The following is a 23,105-nucleotide window of genomic DNA, read 5'->3' as shown; positions in this document are numbered from 1 at the left end:
CAAAAGGTTTGACAGCACCATTTGTCAGTTTTTTACTTTTTTGGGCATTCTAATGATCTTCGCCTATTGGCGGTATTTTAAGTACAGAAAGCCAAAGAAAAACCCCGACAAGCCCAATTTCCAGCCAACAGCCAACCCTTTTATTTGAAGCCAATATTTTTGAGACGAAGCCCAATTGGCGGCTTTCCAGCCCAATATGGCAACCCTGCAACTACGAAATCCTGAGTTCCGGTAATTTCCGGAAGAGGGAAGCGGCAAATTTTTGCATTCGTGACGTCACTTTGAAAGTGCGCTTACAAGAAATTAAATTTAATTTTACGCATATTCAGTAATATTAACTTTAATTTTATTTTTTTTTGGGGGTAAATTACACAAAAACAACCCAAAAAAATTCTTAAAATAAAATATATTCACTAATTAATATTTTAGCAGAAAAAAAATATATTTTATTAATTTCACCCTTTTTTTCAGTCTTCTAAATTATTTTTCCTGCTTTTTTAAACTTTCCAGAGAACTTATTTTTACTATTTAAACATACTTAATAGTAAACTAACAAATATAAAAAAAAAAAAAATTATAATATATAAGTTGAAACAAAAAAAAAATTCTAAATAACCCGGGGTCAAAGGTCATCAAAACTCTAATGATCATATGATAAATTTATCATAACTTAAATAACATAAGTTATAAATTTAGGATGTTTGTAATCCACCTTATTCCCTTTTACCGAAGTTAGGCTTAGCTCGGGATTCATGGGTGTGAGTAACAGGAAGAAATTGGTCTGTCGTCCGCTACAGTACATATTTTTGGCTTTTGTAGCAGACGACAGACGAATTTCTTCTCGGTACTCACGCCCATGAATCCCGAGCTAAGCCTAACTTCCGAGCTAAGCCTAACTTCCGAGCTAAGCCTAACTTCCGAGCTAAGCCTAACTTCCGAGCTAAGCCTAACTTCCGAGCTAAGCCTAACTTCGGTAAAAGGGAATAAGGTGGATTGCAGATAGGTCATGAAATGAAGTTTACATTTTTGGCGGCCATTTTGTTTTGTAAACACTAGTTAAAATAAAATAATTCCCTAATGAATTTAAATTTCACATTAAGCATGTAAATTAATGAACTAATTACAATATTAATTGCTAAATTCAATCTCTCTAATCTTATTACTTATAAGTTGCTAATGTGATATATATATATATATATAAGATGGCTGAGAATATACTTCTAAATATTTTTTACGAGGCTAATGACGAAGGGAGGGAGATTAAAATACCATACATAATACAATATGGTACAAACTGTACACTTTACAAATTATTTACAAGCGATGAAAATAGTTCTAATTTTAATGTAAATTAATTAATTATTTATCATCAAACTGACTGTGATTCCAAATATTGGAGTTTTAACTCCACTTTAGCTCTATTTTCAAACAGAGCCGCTCTGTTTTGAACTTCACCTCTTTTAACCCAATGTCCATAAACGCGAAAGGCACAAGCATCGATAACCTAAAGAGAAGCGAGAGAGAGAAAAGAAACATATTTCCATCAAAAGACTCAAAACAGAGTCAGGAAATAAAAAAAAAAACATACTTTTCTTAGAGTTTTGATACGATAAGGATCAGTTGCCGCTACCGCTACTGATAATGGTTCCGGAGTAAATCTTAGCCTCCTTATTCTTGTCATAGCTCTGACAACTAGTATAGCTAGTTGAAACACTTTTTTGGCATTAAATTCCCTCGTTTTAGCAACCTAAAATAGTAATTAAGATTAAGTTATTAATTAATTTTGTTTTTTTGCAGTTTTTTTTTAAAATATAATCATAAGAAAATAATATATAGCTCCCTATAAGTATGAAAGGTAGTACATTTTCATACTACAGCATTTGCTTCCAAATTTGGCGCGCTTACGCTTTTACGCCCCGTGGGAGAAGTTTCGGTACTACGAGTAAAAGGGGGGGCGAAACCATCGCCGCCACCTAAGATGCCCACGAAAGGCACGATGGGCATCTCCGCGCCCTAGAGACACTCGTACCAGTGTAGGAGCTAGCCTCGGTCGTGCGAACCTCGCGCCATCTATTAATTTATTATGATAATTTTGACATGTACTTAATCAGTTATAATTATCATAATAATAATAATAACTTATAGGCATTTATCTATTTAATTACGATATAAAATTTGAAAATTTTCTAAACAAATGTATCATCTTTTTAACGACAAAAACTCTTAATAGATGGCATTAGAAACTTTTTACAAATTTCAATGGAAGAAAATGCTGTTTACAATCATGGCTTAAATGGAGAGTTTCATACTTATAGGGAGCTATATATTATTTTCTTATGAATTATAATCTATACTTACAGTAGTCGTGAAAAAATCATGATGCAAGGCTTGTTTAGCCGTAAGTCTTTCACTAGGATCTACAACTAATAACTTCCTTATCTGCAATTAAGTCAATTAATTAATTAATTAAATTAAATAAAAAATAATTATATTTTTAGATTAATATTTGACCTTTATAGTGTGATAATTAGGCATGATTATTCTATCAATTTGAGTGACCATTAATACTAATTAGTAATTAATTAAAGCTTATTCTGAGATCTATGAAAAACATTTAGGGAGTTGAAACACTCTTTCAAAAAAGTGTCACCACTGACCAATATAACAAATCTGTTCTGACACTGTGGTAAAATCAAATTTAACTATCGACTTATCAACGGAGTTATCAATCTATTCAAGGTCTTTCTAAGATATAGATATTGCAAGTTCAGTTTTCTCTTTGCTTAAACTATCATTTTATCAGTCAAGAGATAAAGAAAGGGGGAAAGAGAGAGAGAAACGTGGGTAGTGCATCTAAAACTCACGAGATTTTTGGGGAGTTCGGTAATATCATCCCATTCAGGGCTACAGAATTCATATTTTCCCTCCATAATATTTCTAAGCATTATCATTTGTTTTCTATGCCAGAAAGGAGGGAAACCGACAAGCCTTTGAAAAAGGAGAGAAAATTATCAAAAAAGCCTTTGAACCCTAAAAGATAAATAAATAAATCAAGCTTACAATGTATAAATAATTACACCGCAAGCCCATCTGAAAGAAAAAAAAGTGATCTTCAAGGATTAATTAATTTAAATATAATATATCAAGATTAAAATTAAAATTAAGACCCTACATATCTACTTCTTTTCCATAACCAGCTGCATTTTCATACATAGCAGCTTTCAAAAGTTCCGGAGCTAAATAACCCGGAGTTCCGCATAAATCTGTTAATAACAATTAGCTGTTATTAATATCTTTTGCAATGGATGACATCAGTTTTATTACCAAAAAGGCGTTCCTTAGGTTTTAATACATGAGCAAACCCAAAGTCAGTTAATTTAACATTAAAATTATCATCTAGAAGAATGTTTTCCGGCTAAAGATAATATAATAATTTATTGATAGGAATTATTTATGTTTAGTAAACTGACAAATGACTGATAAGATTTTAACTTAAGCTTTTTTATCTGCAACAAATAAATAACCAGTGATGAAAAAAGGGTAAATACCTTCAAATCTCGATGAGCTATATTTTTGGAGTGAATAAACTCAACAGCTTCAAATAGCTGCTTCATAATAGCTCTGCAGTAATTCAAAACATTTTATTTATTTTTTTTTTAGATTTTCTGTTTCACTTTCACCAGATTATCTTTTAATAAAAAGGGTGTCATACTTTGTTCTTTTTTCTGATAATGCAACTACACTAGTTAGGTAATCAAATAATTCCCCATTTTTACATCTGTTACATTAAACAAGGAAATAGATTATAAGTTATAACCCAGTGAATCATTAAAACTTAAATTAGTATCGTAAAATTTTTGTTAAAATTAGAACCAGTGGTTTTAAAAACTGTTACTTACAGCTCAAAAACTAAGAAAATAAAGGTAGTTGATTCAAAGACATCATGTAGTTCAACTAAAGATAAATTCAGGTGATTTTAAGTTTACGTTAAGTTTCATGGATGTTCAAAGAACAAGCATGGATAAGGAATGCGCGCGAGGAAATTAATTTTCACGCTATAGGATCGGCAACTCCCTATCTCGAACGACAGCTTATTCTGTATATACTCTGTTACAACATTGGTTGTCAGCACGCGCAAAGCTAGGTTTCTATGTAATCTAGCCTTGCGCGTGCTGACAAGAGACAAAAAACTTCAGGATCTTCAGGATTTAAAATCAGTTTAAAATATCCTGAAGTTTTTCGTCTCTTGACAGCACGTACAAAGCTACGTTACATAGAGACCTAGGTTTGCGAGTGCTGACAACCGATGTTGTAACAGAGTATATACAGAATAAGCTGTCGCTGGAGATAGGGAGTTGCCTATCCTGTAGAGTGAAAACAAATTTCCTCACGCGCATTCTTTATCCATGGAACAAGACTAGAATCCTTACTTATATAATTGTGACCAGCTACTAATTTTAAAACTTGTATTTCTTGAAGAGTAGCGTCTCTTATACTAGGACCCTGGAAATCCTCATTATCGGCACTAACATCAATAATTTTAGCTGCAAATTCTTTTCCCGTGGCTTTTTCAATACATCTTCTTACAGTACTACTAACACCACTGTAGGCAAGTTATATAGTTTGTTTTTACTAATTTTTCCCAATATGTTAAAAGTATATCTTTAAAACTAATTAACTAACCGTCCAAGTATTTCTTTGGGTTCATATTTGGCATAAAAATCTCTGGCAACATCTTTATCAGGTAGGTCATCTCCCTCATCCCGTTTTTCTGATACCATGTTCTTAGCAATTTTTAATGCAGATATGAATCACAACTAAAGAGTTAAATATGCAACTATAGATATCAAATCTATGTGGTGTCTGAGATTAAGCATTGTAACCTTTAAAAAGGGAATATCACCTTTAAAAAGGGCTTAAAGGGAATATCACCTTTAAAAAGGGCTTAAAGGGAATATCACCTTTAAAAAGGGCTTAAAGGGAATATCACCTTTAAAAAAGGGCTTAAAGGGAATATCACCTTTAAAAAGGGCTTAAAGGGAATATCACCTTTAAAAAGGGCTTAAAGGGAATATCACCTTTAAAAAGGGCTTAAAGGGAATATCACCTTTAAAAAGGATTTAAAGGGAATATCAACTTTAAAAAGGGCTTAAAGGGAATATCACCTTTAAAAAAAGGGCTTAAAGGGAATATTACCTTTAAAAAAGGGCTTAAAGAGAATATCACCTTTAAAAAGGGCTTAAAGGGAATATCACCTTTAAAAAGGGCTTAAAGGGAATATCACCTTTAAAAAGGGCTTAAAGGGAATATCACCTTCAAAAAGGGCTTAAAGAGAATACCTCTTTTAAAAAGGATTTAAAGGGAATAGCACATTCAAAAGATTCTTTTGTTATGACCACTAAAAATCCAAACTCCCAACATTTAACACATTAATAATTAAGTGCCTTAAATTCAAAGAACCATAAAAGGAGAAGATGTATATTTAAACTTAATACGGGTTACAAAAACTAAAAGGGTTATATACCCTTTAAAATATAATAATACATACAATGTACAGAAAGGGTATGTCTATCATCTATGCAGTCTATTGTGATTCGTAAGCCTTGGTCAAACCGCGAAGCCGTTTTTGCAACTATCCATTTTAAAATCAAATCTTCTTGGACAAATTACATTTTAATTCAATTTATTAACTCACCTAAATACTGTGAAAAAAGTCCTTTTCAATTTAACTGAGTTAAACTACTAATTTCATTTCTTTTGCACTGACGAACATTCGCGTAACCCCTCCGCAAAAATTCCGTCCTACGTTTGTATTGTAGAAATGTAGAGGTAGATTTTCGTTCAAGTACACTTACCGAATTGAAACAAAGAAACCGACATCACAAGAAAGAAGCCACACCGGTCATAAGGAGTAAACAGTCAGAACGAACTAGATTTAAAAAGAAAAAAATGTCGTCTGCTAGAATTAAAAATTGGTGGCTTCCCGATGGAGCGCAAATTAAATTATAATTATTATTAATTACATTAAATTAAATTAAAATGGGCGATTCAGATACTTTCAAGTCTATTAGCTACGGTTTGTACCAACTTTTACCGAGCTTATGTGCCGCAAAATATGTTTTTAATAATTAACGCTTGTCAAAAAATAGATCCATCTCCAGAAAATTCAAATGCAGAAGTAGCAGCTGCAATTGCAGAAAATAAAAACAATTTAGATCACGTCAGTCCCGTTATAAGGTTACCTGCATTTGGAACTTCAGTTGGAACCCCCACAAGTTCTTCAGTTCCAACAATAGGCTCATTATCTGTTCAAAGGGGTAGTAGAAGTGCTTTCACACCATACAGAGTAAATAAAATGATTAATGATATCAATTAGCAACTTCCCAATTAAATTGCCTATATATTATTAGCCTACAACAATATTAACAAATTTACAAAGAGGCAATGTTTCTACCCAATCTCCTGCTGTACTTCTGGGTATGTGAGCAATTTTTTGACTGTCAAAAGTTACTCAAAAGATATTTGAGCTATTTTTTGACTGTCAAAAGCTACTCAAAAGATATTTGAATAATTTTTTGACTGTCAAAAGTTACTCAAAAGATATTTGAGCAATTTTTTGACTGTCAAAAGTTACTCAAAAGATATTTGAGCAATTTTTTGACTGTCAAAAGTTACTCAAAAGATATTTGAGCAATTTTTTGACTGTCAAAAGTTACTCAAAAGATATTTGAGCAATTTTTTGACTGTCAAAAGATATTTGACGAACTTTGCTTCATTTAAGAAAGAACATTACATCATTTGGCCGCCCAGGGTGAACTATTTAGTCATCATTTAGGTATTAAATTTGAAAATACGTAAAAATGACTATAAAATCTAATGATTTAAGTAAATTTTAATTTATAGATGATGATTTATCTTGTTTAAATAAAGAGGATAAGGATGGTTTCACTCCTCTCATTTGGGCCTGCGCTTATGGCCAATTAGCTACTGTTAATTTATTAATTAACAAAGGGGCTAAAGTTAATGTTAAAGGATTAAAAGGAGAAACTGCTTTGCTGTTTGCTTCAGCCAAAGGTCATTCCCATGTAGTGAAAGAATTATTAAAAAATGGAGCTGATTATGATCATCAAGATTATGTATATAGATGATTCTTTTAATTGGTTTTATTTGAAATAAATTAATTAATATTCTGTAGGATGGAAACACAGCTTTAATGTTTGCAGCATTCAACAATCATGTATTATGTGCTCATGAGATTTTAGGTGCAGGGGCTGATTTTACAAAAACTAATGAGAATGGTGAAATGGCTTATGATTTAGCAGTTTCCAGGGGCAGTAAACAAGGTATATTAATCGGAAAGTTAAGTAATTAACATAATTTAATTAGTAATTGGTTTCAGTGCAAGCTCTCTTGGAGAAAAAGATTTTATCTCTTATTTTAGGAAATTAATTTATTTCCTATTTAATATTTATAAAATGATTGTATAGTTTCAAATGAAAAAAAAAAAATGAAATATTTATTTTCTGTAATTATCCATAAAAAATAAACATGTTTTTTTATGATTTATGTACAAATGAAGAGTCATTGATTTGATCATTAAACCCTCCTTTTTTGAGTACTGATATACAACACTAAAAATAGTTATAATAAAAATTAAAACCATTTCTTTTTTCTGGCATGCATGATATGTCCACTCTTACCATTGTTTCCTCTAATAAAGGCATCACCATACTTATTTTTCAACTGTCCATTAACATACTCTTCAGTTTGTTCTAAGGCTATGTTCATATAGCCATCAAGGCATGCCAAAACACCTAAGAAAGTATGCTATCATCATTTGGATTTATTATACACTTACAGATGAAGGAAATTATTACCTCTATAATCCACACCCGAATTAAGTTTAACTACGACGGGTCTTCCGATTATTTGTTTCAGAAATTCGCTAGGAGTTTGTCTTCTACTCATCTATTTCATTAACATTTTAAATTTAGTACCAAATTACCAATGGGATTGAGCCTTGAGGTAGGTAAATAATACCCTAAGCCTTGGTCAGTTTTAGTTTTTCCTGTATTTCTTAACTATTCTACGCAAATAACTTAGCCCAAACTTACAATAACGCAGTAATAAGCTGAAGGTTAATGATTCTGAACAATAAATTAGTATATTTATTAATTATAATTACCGTTACAGAGTTGCACACAAGAATGGAAACTATAAACTGGCAGGTTCAAGCAGAAGCCGGGTTCCTATTGAGAACAGGGCCGGAAATAAGCACAGGACACTGGACATTGTCCAATAAAATTTTAAAATGTCCCATAATTTTTTTAAAAACTAAGGAGGTCACTGGACAATGTGACCAATAAATTTTACGAGGTTTTGATACCTTGACTCTGGAGAATCGACACAATTTTTGATACCTTGACTCTGGAGAATCGACACAATTTTTGCACACTTAAGTGGACAATGTTCTATAAATTTTCCAGTCAAACAGGGGGTCACGACTCACTGGATAGATGTCCCATAAGAAATTTTTCTTATTTCCGGCCCTGATCCTATTGAGAGAAACTTCCGTACATTTCCCCGCCAGATGGCCCATTATACATATGGCGGGAGTTTAAAAATTTACGCGCACGTTGCCTACTTACAAAAAATGGCCGACCATTGCCGTTTTCCATGGAGTAATTTTACTGGGTGACTATGAAAGTGTATTACGCTGCACCTATTAAAATAATAGACAAAAAAGCTTCACCTCCAACTTCGGTTCTTTGAAAACCATACTCCTTCCTCCAATTCCAATATGGATTCCCGGGCTAGCCTGCTAGGCCTAAAATAGGTTATGATTATAAGAAATGAAGAAAAATAAAAAATATGTAAAGTTTAGTTGTAGTTTTCAATTTTGTTCAATTCATTTGGCAACTTTATAAGCTGAATGGCTTTTTTTTTACACAATCATTTACTCAGCGAAAACAAAAATGAATCAATTGGCTTTTGGCAAACTTAAGGCATTGATAAAAACAAAACAAAACAAACAAACAAAACTGTACTAAAAAAAATAGTTAAATTTAAAATCGTGTATTTACACAATGGCACGATGGAATATAAACGTTACTCCTTTCTTACTTTTACATTATATAAAGTTAAATAATTAAAAAAATGACTTTTTTTTTTTATAAAAACACATTTTTATCAATATCTCCCTCAAACCGCTGAAGGAAGAGTTAATTCCGTTTTCGTTTAGAAAAATTCTTAGTTTTAAGTTAACAAACTTTGTTTTTTGTCTTTTCTTCACTTTTCTTTTTTTTTACGCGAGATTCAGTCTCTTTGATTTACCGTAATAAAAAGTTTTTTTGTTTTTTGTTTTCAAGTTGATTGAGTATATTTGAGGTATCTTCACAAAGTTTTTTTTTTTCGTCATATGCACAATCACACACGCTCGTACTGCGGTATATATATATATTTATATATATAAAAGAAAATAATAATAATAATTATAATACTCTGACCAGAGAACCACGAACAAATTTTAAAATTTTTTCGTAATGGAAGTTTAAATTAATTATAATGATGATTTTTCATTAATTCGCCCACATGGGCGTAGCGGCTTTCGTTTTTGTTTCTTTTTTTTGTAAGAAAAATGAGGTATTTACAAAAGGGGGGGGGGAAGAAGGAAGATATTGTCTGTTATATAGTTAATCAGCACTCGAACTCGGAAGCAGTTATGGCATTCAGATCTTTCATTAATCCTTCTAAATTTGCCATCTCTTGGTTCAATTCTTCCGTACTGTAAGATTGCTAAAAGACAAAATAATTATTCTGTACTTCTCTTTAGTCGGTAATGAGTAGGTAATTATATGAAACAAATGAAAATGTAAGTTACTGTAAGCTCTTCTTTTCCTAATAATCTAGACGACTGAGTTTCGGGTAATGGTCTCGCCGTTACATTCCCAGTCGCTGGTCTTGATTTGAGCAACGATCCCGTTGACTGCGCTTGTATCGGCGAAGACGTAGACCCCGGTAAGGTACTGGAGGACAAAGTTTTCTTCAATGGGCTCATGACGACTTGGGGTCGAATGTTGGAACCTATTCCATACATAAGTTTCTCCAATAAGCCCTTAGAAAAGGCGAGGATGATGGAAAAAGGAGCCAAGGAACGTACCTATGGGATGTTTAGGTTGTGGTGTGGTTGCCCCGCTTTGAGGTGGTGGAGCGGGGACACTAAAACTTTTCAAAGGATGACCAATTTGTCTCTTAGTCATCGTTCCCCCTCCACTTACGTCCATACCCAAACTGGGTGTACTAGCTAAGGCGCTACTGTAAGAAGGAGGAGCTTGGTCCGTCCCTGGTGGAACCATCACCGCCGTTACTTGTTCGTAAGTGACTGGTCCAACTTGACTATGGCTACTCGGAGACGGTAATTCGGTGGCGACTTGATGAGAAGTGTCTATAGTCACGTGGGCTCTAGGTATATTATACTGAGTTCTGGGGTATAAAGGTCGCGTAAGAGTACCACTTCCGTTATCTATGTGCTGTGGGGGCGGAAGTTGTTGGTTCAGAGTACCGTTTGGAACTTGAGTAACTACGGACGACATTGCTGTTGACAAAAACCAAGAACATTAATTAATAACTATACTTCCATCTATTAAAGCTGAACAATATTTATTAAATAACACCGAACAAATCAAAAAGGGGGACTGCGTGTTTTCTTGAGCTACTTTTTGATGATATTACTTACGTTGTTCATTTCGATTTACCGGTTGAGTTTCAATAGGTATCATAATAGGTTTAACCCTTATCGAGCGTCTAACCAGTAGGCCAGTTTCTTCGCCTTTATCATCTGATGCTTCGTACGTACTTCCTACTATTTATTTTCCAAGTACAATATCCAAGCACAACCATTCATCGTGTGTGTGTGTCGAAGAGTTTAAGTTTGTGTGCGAGATTCAAATTTAAGCGGGACACAAAAGTAATTTTTACCGCAACAATAGTTTTCAAAAACATAAAAGAAAAGAAAAGAAAATAGGGGAAACCAATAAGAAATAATAATAATAACGAGCGATTATGTAACGACAACAATGCGTGAATCACGAAACAACAATAACAATAACAACAACTGGAAAATTATTTTGGTAAAAGAGATAAATAAACATACCCATATAAGTCGCTTTCTTTTTCTCCATCGTGCTTATGATTGGTTCATCGCCTAAATCTTGAGAATTTCGTGGTATGGGCGTGACGGTTAAGGCTTGATCTCCACCATTGTGACTTTTGTCGAGAGCTTTCAATTCCATATGATCGTGATGGATCCACAAATCAGGTGGTTTCAGTTCTTTACCGCCCGCTTTACCTTTATTGGCGCCGTAACTACTTACCAGTAATTAAGTTACATCAGCGCGTGCAAGAAGTACTGTACAAGCGTCGAGTAATTAATTAGTTAGTTACCCTTTATTTCTAGTAGGTCCCAAATATCCTTGTCGTCTTCGACACACGATAGCGCTGACAGCGATGATAATAATCAAAGTGATTCCCGAAACGCATGCGATAATGATGTAAAGCATATTGTTCGTGATTCCAGCACCATCTAAATCATTCGCGGAGTATTTTAAGTTACACGCAAAGTACTTTAAGTTATAAGTTGCGCAAATTTGATTATTTCGAGTGTTGAAAAGTGGTTCTAAGTTACAAGTTACGCAAAGTATCTTAAGTTCTAAATTACGCAAATTTGATTATTTCGTGCGTTGAAAGGTGGTTTTAATTCAAATTAAAAGCGAGTAAAGTTTCGTAATCAACTTCTTACCCTGAACCGAAGCTCCGGAAGGAACTCCATCATCTGTTGATGTGTCGTTGATAACAAGACAGAGACAACAAACAAAAAAATATAGAGAAAAGAGAGAAAAAGATGGAAGATAATAAAAATCAGATGAAACTAAAAATTACATGCTTAAAAAATTGTCAATTGATAAATAGGGTGATCGGAAAAAACTGTACAAAATATATTCTTTTGTGTCGATAGTGAATTAAAAGTTACATATCGTTCGAGATTTGCTTAAAACAACAACAACAAAAAAAACTGAACAGTTTACCTGGACCAGTTTCAAAGGATATTTCGGAACAAAATGGTCCGTATCCTTTATTATTTCGTGCTTGAATTTTGAAATAGTAGGTGGTGTCGGCCGTTAATCCTTTAATCATCGTGGTCATTTTGTCTCCAACAACTCCCTCAACAACCCAATCACGGTCTTGTCTGGTATTGTCGGTTGTGTAGAATATTACGTATCCTGTAAGTTACAACAGTTTTTGTTGCAAATAGCGCATTTTGAGGGTGGTTTTACAAGGTTCTCTCACCAGTTATTTGACCATTAGGTTGCTTAGGAGGTTGCCAGTGTAAGCTAACAATGGTGGGATTGTCATTCATAACGGCGGTCAAGTCGCGGGGAGGTGAGGAAGGTGCTGCAAATGTTTAAACATTTTGAGGTCTTGACATTCGCGTTCGACGGCTAAACCTCTCCATTCACTAACCTGCTTCCTGCGTAGTATTGACCGCGGTCATACTGTAAGTGCTTTCCCTTCGACCTTTAACAACTTTAACGGCAAATTCGTATTGCGTGTTGGGTTTTAAGTCATCAATCATGCAATTCAATTCGGTCGAATTAAAGTACTTGTACTTGGGGTTATTTTGGTAATTAAAGCTCGAGTATCGAACGGTGTAGTATCGGTTATCGGTCACGACTTGATTTCGAGATAGAGTTGAATCTGTCCAATACAGAACGACGGTTGTAGAGGACAAGACGATGGCTTTCAAACCAACTGGCGGTATCATCGGAGTCAAGGGTTCTGGCGCTGTCAGGAGACCAGCGTTAATTTTTCAATTATTTCACTGCGCATCGAGTGATATCCTTCATTGACGTCAGTTACTTACTAGTTTCCAATAAAGTTTTAACAGTATTGTAAGCCGGTGGGCCATCCCCCATTTGATTGAAGGCCCGTAAACTTATAACGTATTCGGAAGAAGGTTCTAAATTCTCTATCGTATAGTATCGTTGCTTTCCGTCTAGAATTTTCGAATAAACATCGGGGATTCCAACACCCCATCCTATTGTATAACCCCGTATCATTATGTTTTGATTCTCAGGTGGTGTCCATGTAACGTAAATCGAATTTGAGGTTGGTTTTCCTCTAATACTGCTTGGTTGTTCCGGCACTCTTTTCTCTGAAGTTAAAAGCCTACGTTAACTATCAACTAACAGACTTTCGTAAGCTGGCAAAAAAACTAACCATTCAAATCGTTTTGATAAGTTTCAACAACGACCCATTCAGTGGCCGGTCCGGACCCGTTTACGGTCAGAGCCGAAATTTTTATACTATACTGCGCACCTCTTTCCAAATCTTGAATATTATTTAATTAAGAGTTAATTCCTTGTTCATATTTAACGCTTAAATTTAATTAAAATTTACTGGGTAGAACGAAAAGTCTTCGATTTCCATCGGTAGTTACCGTGTCCCCCCTACGACTGCCTTTCAATTTAAAACGTATTTTGTAGCCGGTAATAACGCCATTTTGAGTCTCTTTAGGAGGAGGTTCCCATCGTAATATAACCGACTAAATTCATGACGTAAATTTAAAATTCACAAATGGGAATAAATAAAAATTATGTAAATATAATTACGTGTGAACTAGCCGCTTCGGCCGTCACATTTTGAGGCATATCACTGGGGACTAAACAAAAATAAGAGCTAAGTTGGCGAACCCAATCTGAAACCTTGTTCTACAATGTTGTTGTCTTACCATCGGAATAGGTTCGAATTAACACCTCTTCGGTACTCAAACCGGGTCCATTTTTATTGTAAGCCACCACCCATATACTATAGTCGCAAAACTTTTTCAATCCGCGTAGCAAATAATTAATTTCGGAAGTTGTCACTTCGCGTTCTTCCGAAGTTCCAACTTCCATGTAGCTTAGTTTATAATTTAAAATAGGATCGCTACGTTGTTCGGGAGGTTCCCATTGTACTAAAACAGTGGAAGGGGACTGGGCGGCGGCTTTCAAGTTCTTGGGTGATCCAGGAACGTGAACTAAGACGCAAATTTTTAACTTTTAAGTATGTATTTCATATTTAAAACAGAAGTAAATAGTACCTTCCGGATGAGTTACAACGGTTACTTCCTGAGAAGTATCTCCCGGACCGTGTTGATTATAAGCAATTACTCTAAAGAAGTATTTAGTAGCTGGTCGTAGCCCCTGGACACTAACTTCTTCTAAACGCGGTCTCGTTGTATTAATAACCCTTTCCCTAAACGCAGAAAAAAATCCATGGGTTTCTTTTGTCCACAGATGTAATAATTACAATGAATTACCTAGTGGACCCTTCCTCTTTATAATAGACTGAATACGCGAAGATATTGCCATTGGTTCGGACGGGCGCTTGCCACGACAATGTAGCAAACCGGGTTGAAACGATGACCGCTTTAACGTCTTGGGGTACTGAAGGAACATCTTTACTACGCGGTTGGTCACCTGAAGTCGGGGTCGTGATAGAAACCAGGGTTGTCGGAAGGGGAGAATCTTTTTTGTAGGATTTGTCGATTGTGTATGCAAACATCAAATAGTTCGGGATTTGGGGGTTTGTTTTTTATGGGTAATTTCACAATAGTCGTGCACAACAATAGAAATTCGTGCCAACATTTTGTTTTTTTTTTTAATCCAACAAAATAGAAGAAGAAAATTTTGGGAAATGGAGAGAGAATAACGAAAGCGACAAGAGAAGAAAAAATAAAGAAAATTAAAATAAAAATGGTGTAAATTATAATAATAAATATATAGGAAAAACAATTATGTGTGCGACCAAAAATAATTGAATCAAGCGCAGCAAATATCGAACGGGTTAGGATCGATACAGAATATTCTAAACGATTATTATTATTTGTACCACATTTATGAACTTAATTAAATACAAAATATATATTCACAAGTTCATGCGATATATTTAACAACGATTGATTAATATCTTGAAATTAAAACCTGGACATTTGTTTCTCGCAATTTACTTAATTCCCTGACGACAACTAAAGACGATTGATTGATCTTTGTTCATACCTGGATCCAATATAATAAGCTGGGCCGATGATTGAATATTTCCAGCGGAATTGGAAGCGACGCATTGATAAACGCCTCGGTCATCCTTGACCAGTCCCAAGATTCGAAGATTGAAATTGTTAACAATCTGGAAATACTCGTTTTCGATAACCTTTTCTCCGTCTTTGAACCATTGGACGTGAGGTTCGCGTTTCCCGTAAACTTCGCATTCTAATTCCATATCTTCCTTTTCGTAAGCGTAACGATTTTGGGGTTGTTTTATAAATCGCGGAGGAACTACGCGTTACAAAAGAAAGACAGGCTTTCGTATTTAGTTGAAAATCCCTTTAAACAATTAAACCGTAGTGATTATTCCTAACCTTCAACTTCAATATTGGCACTAGAATCCACGGAATCTTCGTGGTTTTCGGCTCTACACATATAAGAGCCTTCGTCGCTTTCGCGGACATTCTCTATCTGTAAACTGCCCACTCCGACTATACTGAATCGGCTATCTAAATGGCTACGCGTTAACGACGGTGTTAATTAGATTTTCGATTTGGAATCAATTAGCGCCAATCGGTGATGAGTTTAAACCGAATACGAACCTCATATCTATAGTAACTCCGTCTTTGAGCCACTGTATCTTTGGTCTCGGATTTCCGTTCGCGGCGCAATCTAAGGTCGCGTTCGTCCCTTCAATGACCAGCGTATTACGGGGTGTTGCCAGGAAAAGGGGTGCCGAGATCTTATTGGCTTCCTCTGATTAAATTAAACGCCCAAAATTAACCCAAACTTAATCACGATCACGATTCAGTTTGAATCTAAACAGAAGTTAATAACTTGACGTGGAAGCAATTAAGTGGCAAAACTATAGCCCAAATAGGCAATTAAGATTATCGGGTAATTTTATTCCATCTAGTTGTCAACTTCTATCTTTGCTTCTATGGATTACGTAATTACGCACCGTAATTAAGGCTGACGGACAAGGTTCCGGCAGCGCTGATTCGATGTTTTTCGATGTTAGAAGCGTTACAAACGTAGCTGCCCTTGTCCGTGACCTGCACGTGATCAATTTCTAAAGCGCCGCTGGGAAGTAGGGTCATTCTAGATGGGTCAATTTGTAGCGGTCTTTCGTCCTTCAACCATTGTATTGTCGCGGGAGGAACGCCCGAAATTAAGCAAGGGAAGAAGGCGGTTTGACCCGGAAAGGTCATCTGGTTCGACGGTTGGTCGTCGAACCTTGGTAATACTAAAACAAGGAGATAAAATCATGCCTGGACTGTCTTCGAAAACGCGCGTATGTCTAAGAGCCCGAATAGATCAAAATAGGCCAACGATATCTTCAGCGCAATTTTGCTCTACCCGGCCTTAAAAGATTTTAAAGATAAAACACTAACGGGCAACTTGTAGTTTGGCAGACCGACTGAGGATAGTACCCAGTCCGGGTACGGTTGCGACGCACTGGTAAATACCTTCGTCCGGTCTTTCGGACCTTGTGTGATAAATACTGCTAAAATAAAGCGAGCCATTGGGCAATATGGACCTATACAAACGAAGAGAGAGAGAAAAAAGAGCGGGGAAAAAATTATCGCATGAACTCCATCGGAAAAGTCCCAAAATATCTTCTCGGTCTATGTAATCAATAAAGAAACTATTACGGGTAACGATAGACGTGGTTTTTACTAGCTTCGTTAGACGTGTAAGTAAAAAAGAAGCCGACAGTGCTGGGGTTACTTAAGGAAAGATCGAGAAGGCTATCTGCTTGGTAGATAAGGAAGAAGTTGCACGGCGCGCGGAAATAGGGGTAGATTCCAAATCCTCGTTTCCTAAAAACATTCCCGGGCCAAAGTGAAGATGAGTGATGGGTAAGAGAGGGGGCCCCCGCCAACGTTTTTCCCTCCAGGGCCCGTAGTACGAAAAGCCGAGGATCTGTGTCCGAGACTAGACTACGGATTTCCCGAGTATTCCATCCCAAGATACCTCAACTCACTCTCACTCTCGTTTCTTCATCTTGGTCTTCTTCTCTTCCGAGGCGGATTGGGGCGCGCGGAGAAAAGTACTCGGATGACATCAGAAAGACGGATGAGAAAACGAGTGAGGAGAGGATTACTATATATACAGGGATGGGGGGCTACGCTACCGCCTTTTTACTTCCAACGCGAACCAAAATACAACACATTTTTTCCGCTTTGATACAATAAACACCCCAGTCTCTCAAGACTTCTTTTTATTTCTTTTCTTTTTGGGTTGCTTCGCGTGTATCCTCCAAAGATAACGTGACATTCCGTTGTTGGGAAAGAAAAGAAAAAGTTATATTTGTCAGACAAATGTCGGATTATCTATAATATCAACTTTGACTTAGGAGTGCAGAGACAAGCTAAAACAGTTGTGTTACTCAGTTTATCAAACCAAAAAAAAAGTATATTTAAATTGTAGACGAATCCTAAAGAAGCACCGAAAAATGTATGTTTTAAAATGGTTAACTTAGATTATATAGTTAAATATTAATCAAATTTAACTTTACCGACGTTTATTTAGAAATTATAAATATTTGTTTTAAATTATTAAAAAAGATTGCCCGTAATTAAAAACTTGGTTAAACAATAAAAGTGCTCAACTAAGTTGGGCTTCTCCCAACAACACGAGTGTGCGGCAGTTGGAACACTTCTAAAGGGGCATTATTATAACACAAGATTTACACGACAAAATTAACGCGATATTAAACAAACAAATAAATAAAAAAGGTACCAAAACCTGAGGGAGTAAGAGACCCTATGAGCTTGTAAAAAAAACTTACCGTCTAGCATCGCCAATAAAATTGAGCACAGCCCCTTCTTTTTTCCACGTAATTCTTGGGCTGGGTAATGAAGGGTCCGACGTTACGGAACAATTTAAATAAGCCGAATGGTCTTTCAAGGCCACCGTGTCCGTCGGTTCCAAACTAAAGTAAAAATCTTTAAACCTCGGCGCGGACGAAGGAGCTGGCGTTGACTTGGAAGAATCATCGCCTGTAACAATGCAAGACAGAAGAAAAATAAGTTGACAGAAATCACTGAATAGAAAATAATTAAGTTTATAGACATAAAAAGAAAATAGGCCTAATTAGAAAACTCGTCTCAGACTCACGTCGTCTTCACTCACGTAAGACTGACGGAAGAGAGAGAGAGAGAGACAATACCCCTTTTTGCAATTAGCCGGGATATTAGCGAGGAAGAGAACAATGAGGATTATCTTCAACACCAACGTCTTTCATCGTGCGGAAATAAGATTTTTGCCATTTTCGCGGTTAAGAGAAACAATCTAGGGACTGTGCGAAGAAGAAGATTCAAGCTAAGCCTAACTCTAACCGTTAGTTTCTTTTAGCGAAGTCGCTTGGGGCCTTGAGAGGGTAGTCAGTAGGTACCACCTAAAAAAAGGTTTCCACTAAGAGATCCCTTTCGATAAATCACTCCCTTCTTTTGCCCAACGAGAGTAAAAGCTATTCCATTTAGTTCTTTCTTTTTGTATCCCCGACTTTTACATTTCCTTCTCGGAGAAGAGAAATAAATAGAAGACAATAGAAAAACCGAGAGAGAAAATAAGAATCTCGGGATATTTTTTAAGAAGCAGTAATATACAGTAGAGTAGTTCAGAAGTCCATAACTTAAGGAGGTAATCAATTATACTGTGTCTGTACTACATACCTGACTTCCCTCAGGTTTTTTTCAATCTATTTTGCTGTGACATTTCCAGGTTTATCCCCATCTATTTCCCTGTGACATTTCCAGGATTTTCCCCATCTATTTCCTTGTGACATTTCCAGGATTTTCCCCATCTATTTCCCTGTGACATTTCCAAGTTTATTCCCATCTATTTCCCTGTGACATTTCCAGTTTTTTCCCATCTATTTCCCTGTGACATTTCCAGGCTTTTTCCCATCTATTTCCCTAGGAAATTTCCAGGTTTCTTCCCATCTATTTCCCTAGGAAATTTCCAGGTTTCTTCCCCCATCTATTTCCCTGACATTTCCAGGTATTCTAGGAACCCTACTGTCTCCTAAAATCCGAGTCAACCATTATTAATGGACTTCTGGGTGTAAGTCGGCTTTTTCTAAATATAAAAAAGGAACTGCCAAGCTACGCGGTGTCTCTTAGACTTAATGCGCTATTAATTACAACGGGAATAAGTATAGAAGCTACTAAGTCACTCGGTGGACTGCGGGGTGGCAAGGCCACCGAGGCTTAAAAGAATAGAGAGAAAAGAATAAAAAAAGAAAAATGCAGAAACAAAACGAATCGAGTTGCTACCGAGTCCAAGTTCCTCCAACTAACGAATGACAAAAGGGAATGGCCTCTCCACTTCTCTTTTTTTCTAACTTCAAAAATTCTTACTGGGATATATTTGGGTTCTGATTGCATTGTTTGACGCCTCTCTAAGTTAAAGATAGATACTAAAAGTTGATCTTTTTCTGTTTAAAAGATCCCCATGTTCTATTATCCTATTTTGGTCACGTGGATTGTAAATTTTAAATTACGTCAAGAATATGGTGCGACTAAGAGATGTGTACTTAATTTAACAATTAATCTAATGTTAATCAAATATTATTGATTAAATTAATATAACCATTGTTATATTAAGATATTCAACGCGGTTATTTTTGGGGTTTCGATCGAGGCTAGGAGCTCCCTTTCTCCTATTTCGTTTCGAGTCAGTTTACGATTCCATAACACGCGAAACAAAATAAAAGGGAAAACCCACGCGTTAAAACAGTGGGAGTGAAACCCGAACAGTTATAACATTGTCCTTAAAAAGGAAGAAACGCAAAAAACATATTCAAGTCCTCATATTTGCAAGACAAACACCTGCATAAAGAAAGGTGCGTGGAATAAGAGATTACGAGAAAGGCCAAAAAGACTTAGTGTCTTTTTGGTTTTAACACCCAAGGCTGGATGGCTGGCTAGGGTGAGAGGTTGATATCAATGATCCTTTTCTTGGCACTTGTAAGTGTAAAAAGAACCATCAAACGAGGAGTCAAGGATAGTTTCGACATTCACACAAAAAATGTGGAAGAGAAGAGGACATAAGTAATAAATGCTAAATTTAAGCGAAGTTTTCTAAATTCTGAGGTGAAATTAAGTCAAAAATATCAAAGTTCTTGGTCCAAGGATCGGCACCATTCAGATATAGGTGTCGTCATCCAAAACAGTAAACAAAATTACCTCGAAATAGGGATAATTGACAAAAAAAATAATGGGAGGTAATATGTTAGTCGCAATATTTTAGCTAATTTTAAGGTTATCACTTGCTCGGTTAGGTCAGAGGGAGGATGAAGAGCAGCGAGAGAGATAGATTCCCCTCATTCAATTTTCCCTTCCCGTTTCTTCTTCTCCCAAATCCCAATCCCGCTCGCGTGACTCACCGAAAATCGTCGCGCGAGCAATAAGCATCACTATAGAGAAACGAAGAAGCAGTTGCCATGACAACCGTCTGCACTAAGAGGGCCTATTCTACCCCCTAATCGACGATTCATTGGACCCCTGGAATCACTACTTACATAGAACTTTACGTATTACCCGTTTAGGTTCCCATCCCTAGCCTTCATCCTCCCTACCCCCCAAAAAAGACCCAAAATTATTGTGAGTCATTTGGGGTGATATCCCCTTTTATATTTAATCGCATGACTACTTTTCCCAATTTTGCAGTAATAAATAAAAGAAAGGAAGAAAAAAACTTTTCTTAATACGTTAACATCTGGGACTTACTTTTAATCGTTAACCCTAATATCTTCTAAAGCAATCTCGCTAACAGGATCGTATGTATACGTTAATTAAATTATAATTGGCAGTCTAGACGCGTCGCTTTTCATCGTGCCTGGGGAAAATCAGACATATCGATTGTTTAATAATATATTTGCATCATATTTTTTTCTTTTTGTTTTAGTTAAGCCTTGGCAGCGTCTGCTCTAAATCTGGATGTTTACAAAAAGCCAGTAAAGTATGGTATAAAAAAAGGTGCTTTTATAAATAGCGTCAAATTTGTTTCTTTTTTCGAGCTACTACCGTTAAGCTAGGTTTGTTTCATCTTGAAAAAGAAGAGCCCTAGCTTTTCAACAATGCTTGATATCAGGGCGCCATTTCATTTTGAAAAATACCGTACATAAAAGATTTAACTTTATACAAATATATTAAGGTTTAGTATGTTTGTACGCATTGAACATTTAAACTGGTATGAACTACTGAACCATAATAGAAAAAAAATAACATCTGGTTTCTAGCCACTCTGTTTTTAAGGGGGAGGGGGTCACACCCTCTCCTCGCATTTCTCAATCAAGATTATTCCAGAGCAAATCGCTAAATCCATATTTTTCTTTTTTTAAAAATAAGGCATAGTTCCCGCCTTTCTTCGCGGTGCAAACTGGAAGATAATTCGCGGAGATGTTAAGGAGAGTGTAAACCCGCCAAATGTACAAAGTTTCACGCCAAAAGATAAGGACAGCGCGCGCGAGAGCAATGCGTTAACAACTTATGAATACTAAAATTATGCAAGTTTAAGCTGGAAATGGCGGGAAAGAGAGAAGCAATTTTCCACGCGATTAAAATTATGGAGAAAATCGTAAAACGGAGAATATATTAAAAATATATAATGTATACAAAGTTTCTCGTTGTATATGTCGTTGTATATAACGCGGTTTACTTTAGGAGTGTATATAAAATTAGGCCTAACTTTTCAGGAACCGTGAAAATTTTCGTAGCGATGGCAGCGGCGAGGAAGGGAAAAGGGAGGCCATTTTAAGGATGAAGAAGCGTAGGAGAAAATATAACTACTCCACGGTTATCCAATTACGTACTGAGGGATCCCTAGATTTTTCTCCCTAGCCTAAAATACCCAAGAAACCTTCAAGCATGGAGGATTAATCTCGGAGTCGCATCCTCAAAAGTAACACACCCGTCCTTATATCCTTTTCGTTTACTAAATGCTTTGAAAAAAATTCCAGTCTTGCCGCCATGATTTTTAGATCTGCCTTTGAAACCAAGCAAGCTCCGCGCTTCAATCGTTAAATTTAACTATTAAAGTTCCTTTTTTTTATGACTTTTAGGAGCGCCTAGAGGTTATATTAGGAAAGGATACGCGTATTCTGGAATGAAGTTCAACAAAGGTTGATAAGCTTGGAAGAGGTAGAAAAAAGGCTTAGATCAGGAGGGTTGCCCTTTAATGGAGCGTGTGCTCACGCTTCGAACCGATTTCGCAAGAGGCGGCTTTAGACTCCTCTGATTAGAGAACGGTCGTGGGGGTCGCGGGGGTATCGCTTTAAAAGGGCATTCCGAATAATTAAGATTAATGATAAAACCCTTTTGGCCTTCTTCGTGATCCCCTATCCTTCGTAATGAGCCTCTATAAGCTGGCAAATTTGGCTTACACGAAAAAGGATTAAAGTATATGATATAGCAAATCTTAATCGGCAAAGGGAAAAAAGATTCGATTTCATTTAAACTTTCCGTCTCTAAAAATTAACCTTTCAAAGGCTTAAAGATTTTCGTCTAAAACCTCTTGGCTCAACTGAAACCTTGACTGTACAAGTGTTGTAAATTATTGAAAATCTTCAAATAGGCTTAACTTTTCAAATTCAAACTAGGCTTAACGTACGATTTTGAGTATTGGCTTTTACAAATAGAGATAAAAGAAATAAATAAGGGAGCAAAGTCGTTTCGTTTTTGAAAGAGAGAAATGATGGGAGAAGGTTCAGTCAATCTGCAGTCTGCTTATTTTCCCACGGATTTGCTTTGATTATTAAATAGAAGAAAAAAAAGTTCGATAATAATAAGAGAGAGGTGAAGATTGAGCAGCAGAAAACGGGGAGAGAATCTTGCTAGTCGGGAAAATCTGGTTTGTCGAATAGAAAAGTTTTGTTTATTCTTTACTAGGCCTACCTTCTTTCAATAAGTGAATGCAAATGCGGGTACGGTCAAATATTTCCCTGTACATCCCTCCAGGTTCTCACCCAAACCCCAAACTCTTGACTAATTAATTCAATTAAGCACCTTTTGTCTT

At 36.0% G+C, this 23,105-nt stretch overlaps 4 protein-coding genes across 9 annotated transcripts in view; 1 reads left to right on the top strand and 3 right to left on the bottom strand.

Moving 5' to 3' along the window:
- Window positions 1-324: 324 nt before the first annotated feature.
- PhKgamma (phosphorylase kinase gamma) lies at window positions 325-5,831 on the bottom strand. Of its 2 annotated transcripts, none has more exons than XM_089868141.1 (13): window positions 5,696-5,831; window positions 4,684-4,817; window positions 4,431-4,603; window positions 3,900-3,954; window positions 3,713-3,778; window positions 3,549-3,621; window positions 3,325-3,415; window positions 3,173-3,263; window positions 3,061-3,090; window positions 2,865-2,988; window positions 2,359-2,439; window positions 1,589-1,747; window positions 325-1,504 (listed from the first exon to the last, which is right to left on the bottom strand). In XM_089868141.1, the coding sequence occupies exons 2-13, from the start codon at window positions 4,779-4,781 to the stop codon at window positions 1,370-1,372; spliced, it is 1,176 nt and encodes a 391-aa protein (XP_089724267.1). In that variant the 5' UTR covers window positions 4,782-4,817; window positions 5,696-5,831; the 3' UTR covers window positions 325-1,369. The 2 variants fall into 2 exon arrangements, with proteins under 2 accessions (XP_089724267.1, XP_089724268.1); XM_089868142.1 differs by lacking the exon at window positions 5,696-5,831 and adding an exon at window positions 5,549-5,571.
- A 79-nt stretch (window positions 5,832-5,910) lies between these two features.
- Window positions 5,911-7,574, top strand: LOC149692396 (uncharacterized). Its single transcript, XM_089868146.1, has 7 exons — window positions 5,911-6,076; window positions 6,150-6,346; window positions 6,411-6,477; window positions 6,782-6,835; window positions 6,904-7,136; window positions 7,196-7,343; window positions 7,400-7,574. The coding sequence occupies exons 1-7, from the start codon at window positions 6,040-6,042 to the stop codon at window positions 7,447-7,449; spliced, it is 786 nt and encodes a 261-aa protein (XP_089724272.1). The 5' UTR covers window positions 5,911-6,039; the 3' UTR covers window positions 7,450-7,574.
- Window positions 7,498-8,288, bottom strand: LOC149692395 (U6 snRNA-associated Sm-like protein LSm6). 2 transcript variants are annotated; one of them, XM_089868149.1, is made up of 4 exons: window positions 8,186-8,288; window positions 7,878-7,968; window positions 7,701-7,814; window positions 7,498-7,631 (listed from the first exon to the last, which is right to left on the bottom strand). In XM_089868149.1, exons 2-4 carry the CDS (start codon window positions 7,966-7,968, stop codon window positions 7,597-7,599), a joined length of 240 nt encoding a protein of 79 aa, XP_089724275.1. In that variant the 5' UTR covers window positions 8,186-8,288; the 3' UTR covers window positions 7,498-7,596. The 2 variants fall into 2 exon arrangements, with proteins under 2 accessions (XP_089724275.1, XP_089724276.1); XM_089868150.1 differs by having other exon boundaries at window positions 8,115-8,264.
- Window positions 8,289-8,879: 591 nt separating this feature from the next.
- fra (neogenin protein frazzled) overlaps window positions 8,880-23,105 on the bottom strand; it is a 63,069-nt gene continuing 48,843 nt past the window's right edge. The window contains exons 2-24 of one of the 4 annotated variants that reach the window (XM_089868129.1): window positions 17,875-18,085; window positions 16,475-16,620; window positions 16,042-16,326; window positions 15,683-15,836; window positions 15,455-15,597; window positions 15,096-15,371; window positions 14,357-14,564; window positions 14,138-14,292; window positions 13,787-14,074; window positions 13,668-13,717; window positions 13,456-13,600; window positions 13,276-13,386; window positions 12,920-13,210; window positions 12,520-12,840; window positions 12,346-12,450; window positions 12,084-12,278; window positions 11,798-11,830; window positions 11,443-11,581; window positions 11,153-11,367; window positions 10,736-10,861; window positions 10,160-10,594; window positions 9,881-10,083; window positions 8,880-9,795 (exon numbers count right to left, since the gene is read on the bottom strand). In XM_089868129.1, the coding sequence (XP_089724255.1) occupies window positions 9,697-9,795; window positions 9,881-10,083; window positions 10,160-10,594; window positions 10,736-10,861; window positions 11,153-11,367; window positions 11,443-11,581; window positions 11,798-11,830; window positions 12,084-12,278; window positions 12,346-12,450; window positions 12,520-12,840; window positions 12,920-13,210; window positions 13,276-13,386; window positions 13,456-13,600; window positions 13,668-13,717; window positions 13,787-14,074; window positions 14,138-14,292; window positions 14,357-14,564; window positions 15,096-15,371; window positions 15,455-15,597; window positions 15,683-15,836; window positions 16,042-16,326; window positions 16,475-16,620; window positions 17,875-18,085 (4,334 nt within the window). In that variant the 3' untranslated portion in view covers window positions 8,880-9,696. The remainder of the gene's footprint in view (window positions 9,796-9,880; window positions 10,084-10,159; window positions 10,595-10,735; window positions 10,862-11,152; window positions 11,368-11,442; window positions 11,582-11,797; window positions 11,831-12,083; window positions 12,279-12,345; window positions 12,451-12,519; window positions 12,841-12,919; window positions 13,211-13,275; window positions 13,387-13,455; window positions 13,601-13,667; window positions 13,718-13,786; window positions 14,075-14,137; window positions 14,293-14,356; window positions 14,565-15,095; window positions 15,372-15,454; window positions 15,598-15,682; window positions 15,837-16,041; window positions 16,327-16,474; window positions 16,621-17,874; window positions 18,086-23,105) is intronic. The other 3 variants (XM_089868131.1, XM_089868130.1, XM_089868132.1) reach the window with 3 other exon arrangements.

This window comes from Phalangium opilio, unplaced genomic scaffold (assembly GCF_054372755.1).
Source record: "Phalangium opilio isolate 3A_F unplaced genomic scaffold, DU_Popi_V2 ptg000024l_1, whole genome shotgun sequence".
NCBI classification, from domain to species: domain Eukaryota; kingdom Metazoa; phylum Arthropoda; class Arachnida; order Opiliones; family Phalangiidae; genus Phalangium; species Phalangium opilio.
Note: the sequence above shows the minus strand (reverse complement) of the source record. Positions and strands in the feature narration are given on the sequence as shown.

Coding starts and splice junctions, on each gene's coding strand:
- PhKgamma (XM_089868141.1), bottom strand. CDS start 4,781: ATGGTATCAGAAAAACGGGATGAGGGAGATGACCTACCTGATAAAGAT. Junction 3,091..3,172: donor TATGGAAAAGAAGTAGATAT/GTAGGGTCTTAA, acceptor TTTTTCTTTCAG/ATGGGCTTGCGGTGTAATTA. Junction 2,989..3,060: donor GGTGTAATTATTTATACATT/GTAAGCTTGATT, acceptor CCTTTTTCAAAG/GCTTGTCGGTTTCCCTCCTT.
- LOC149692395 (XM_089868149.1), bottom strand. CDS start 7,968: ATGAGTAGAAGACAAACTCCTAGCGAATTTCTGAAACAAATAATCGGA. Junction 7,815..7,877: donor TTCGGGTGTGGATTATAGAG/GTAATAATTTCC, acceptor ATACTTTCTTAG/GTGTTTTGGCATGCCTTGAT. Junction 7,632..7,700: donor CTTTATTAGAGGAAACAATG/GTAAGAGTGGAC, acceptor AACTATTTTTAG/TGTTGTATATCAGTACTCAA.
- LOC149692396 (XM_089868146.1), top strand. CDS start 6,040: ATGGGCGATTCAGATACTTTCAAGTCTATTAGCTACG. Junction 7,137..7,195: donor ATTATGATCATCAAGATTAT/GTATATAGATGA, acceptor AATATTCTGTAG/GATGGAAACACAGCTTTAAT. Junction 7,344..7,399: donor TTCCAGGGGCAGTAAACAAG/GTATATTAATCG, acceptor AATTGGTTTCAG/TGCAAGCTCTCTTGGAGAAA.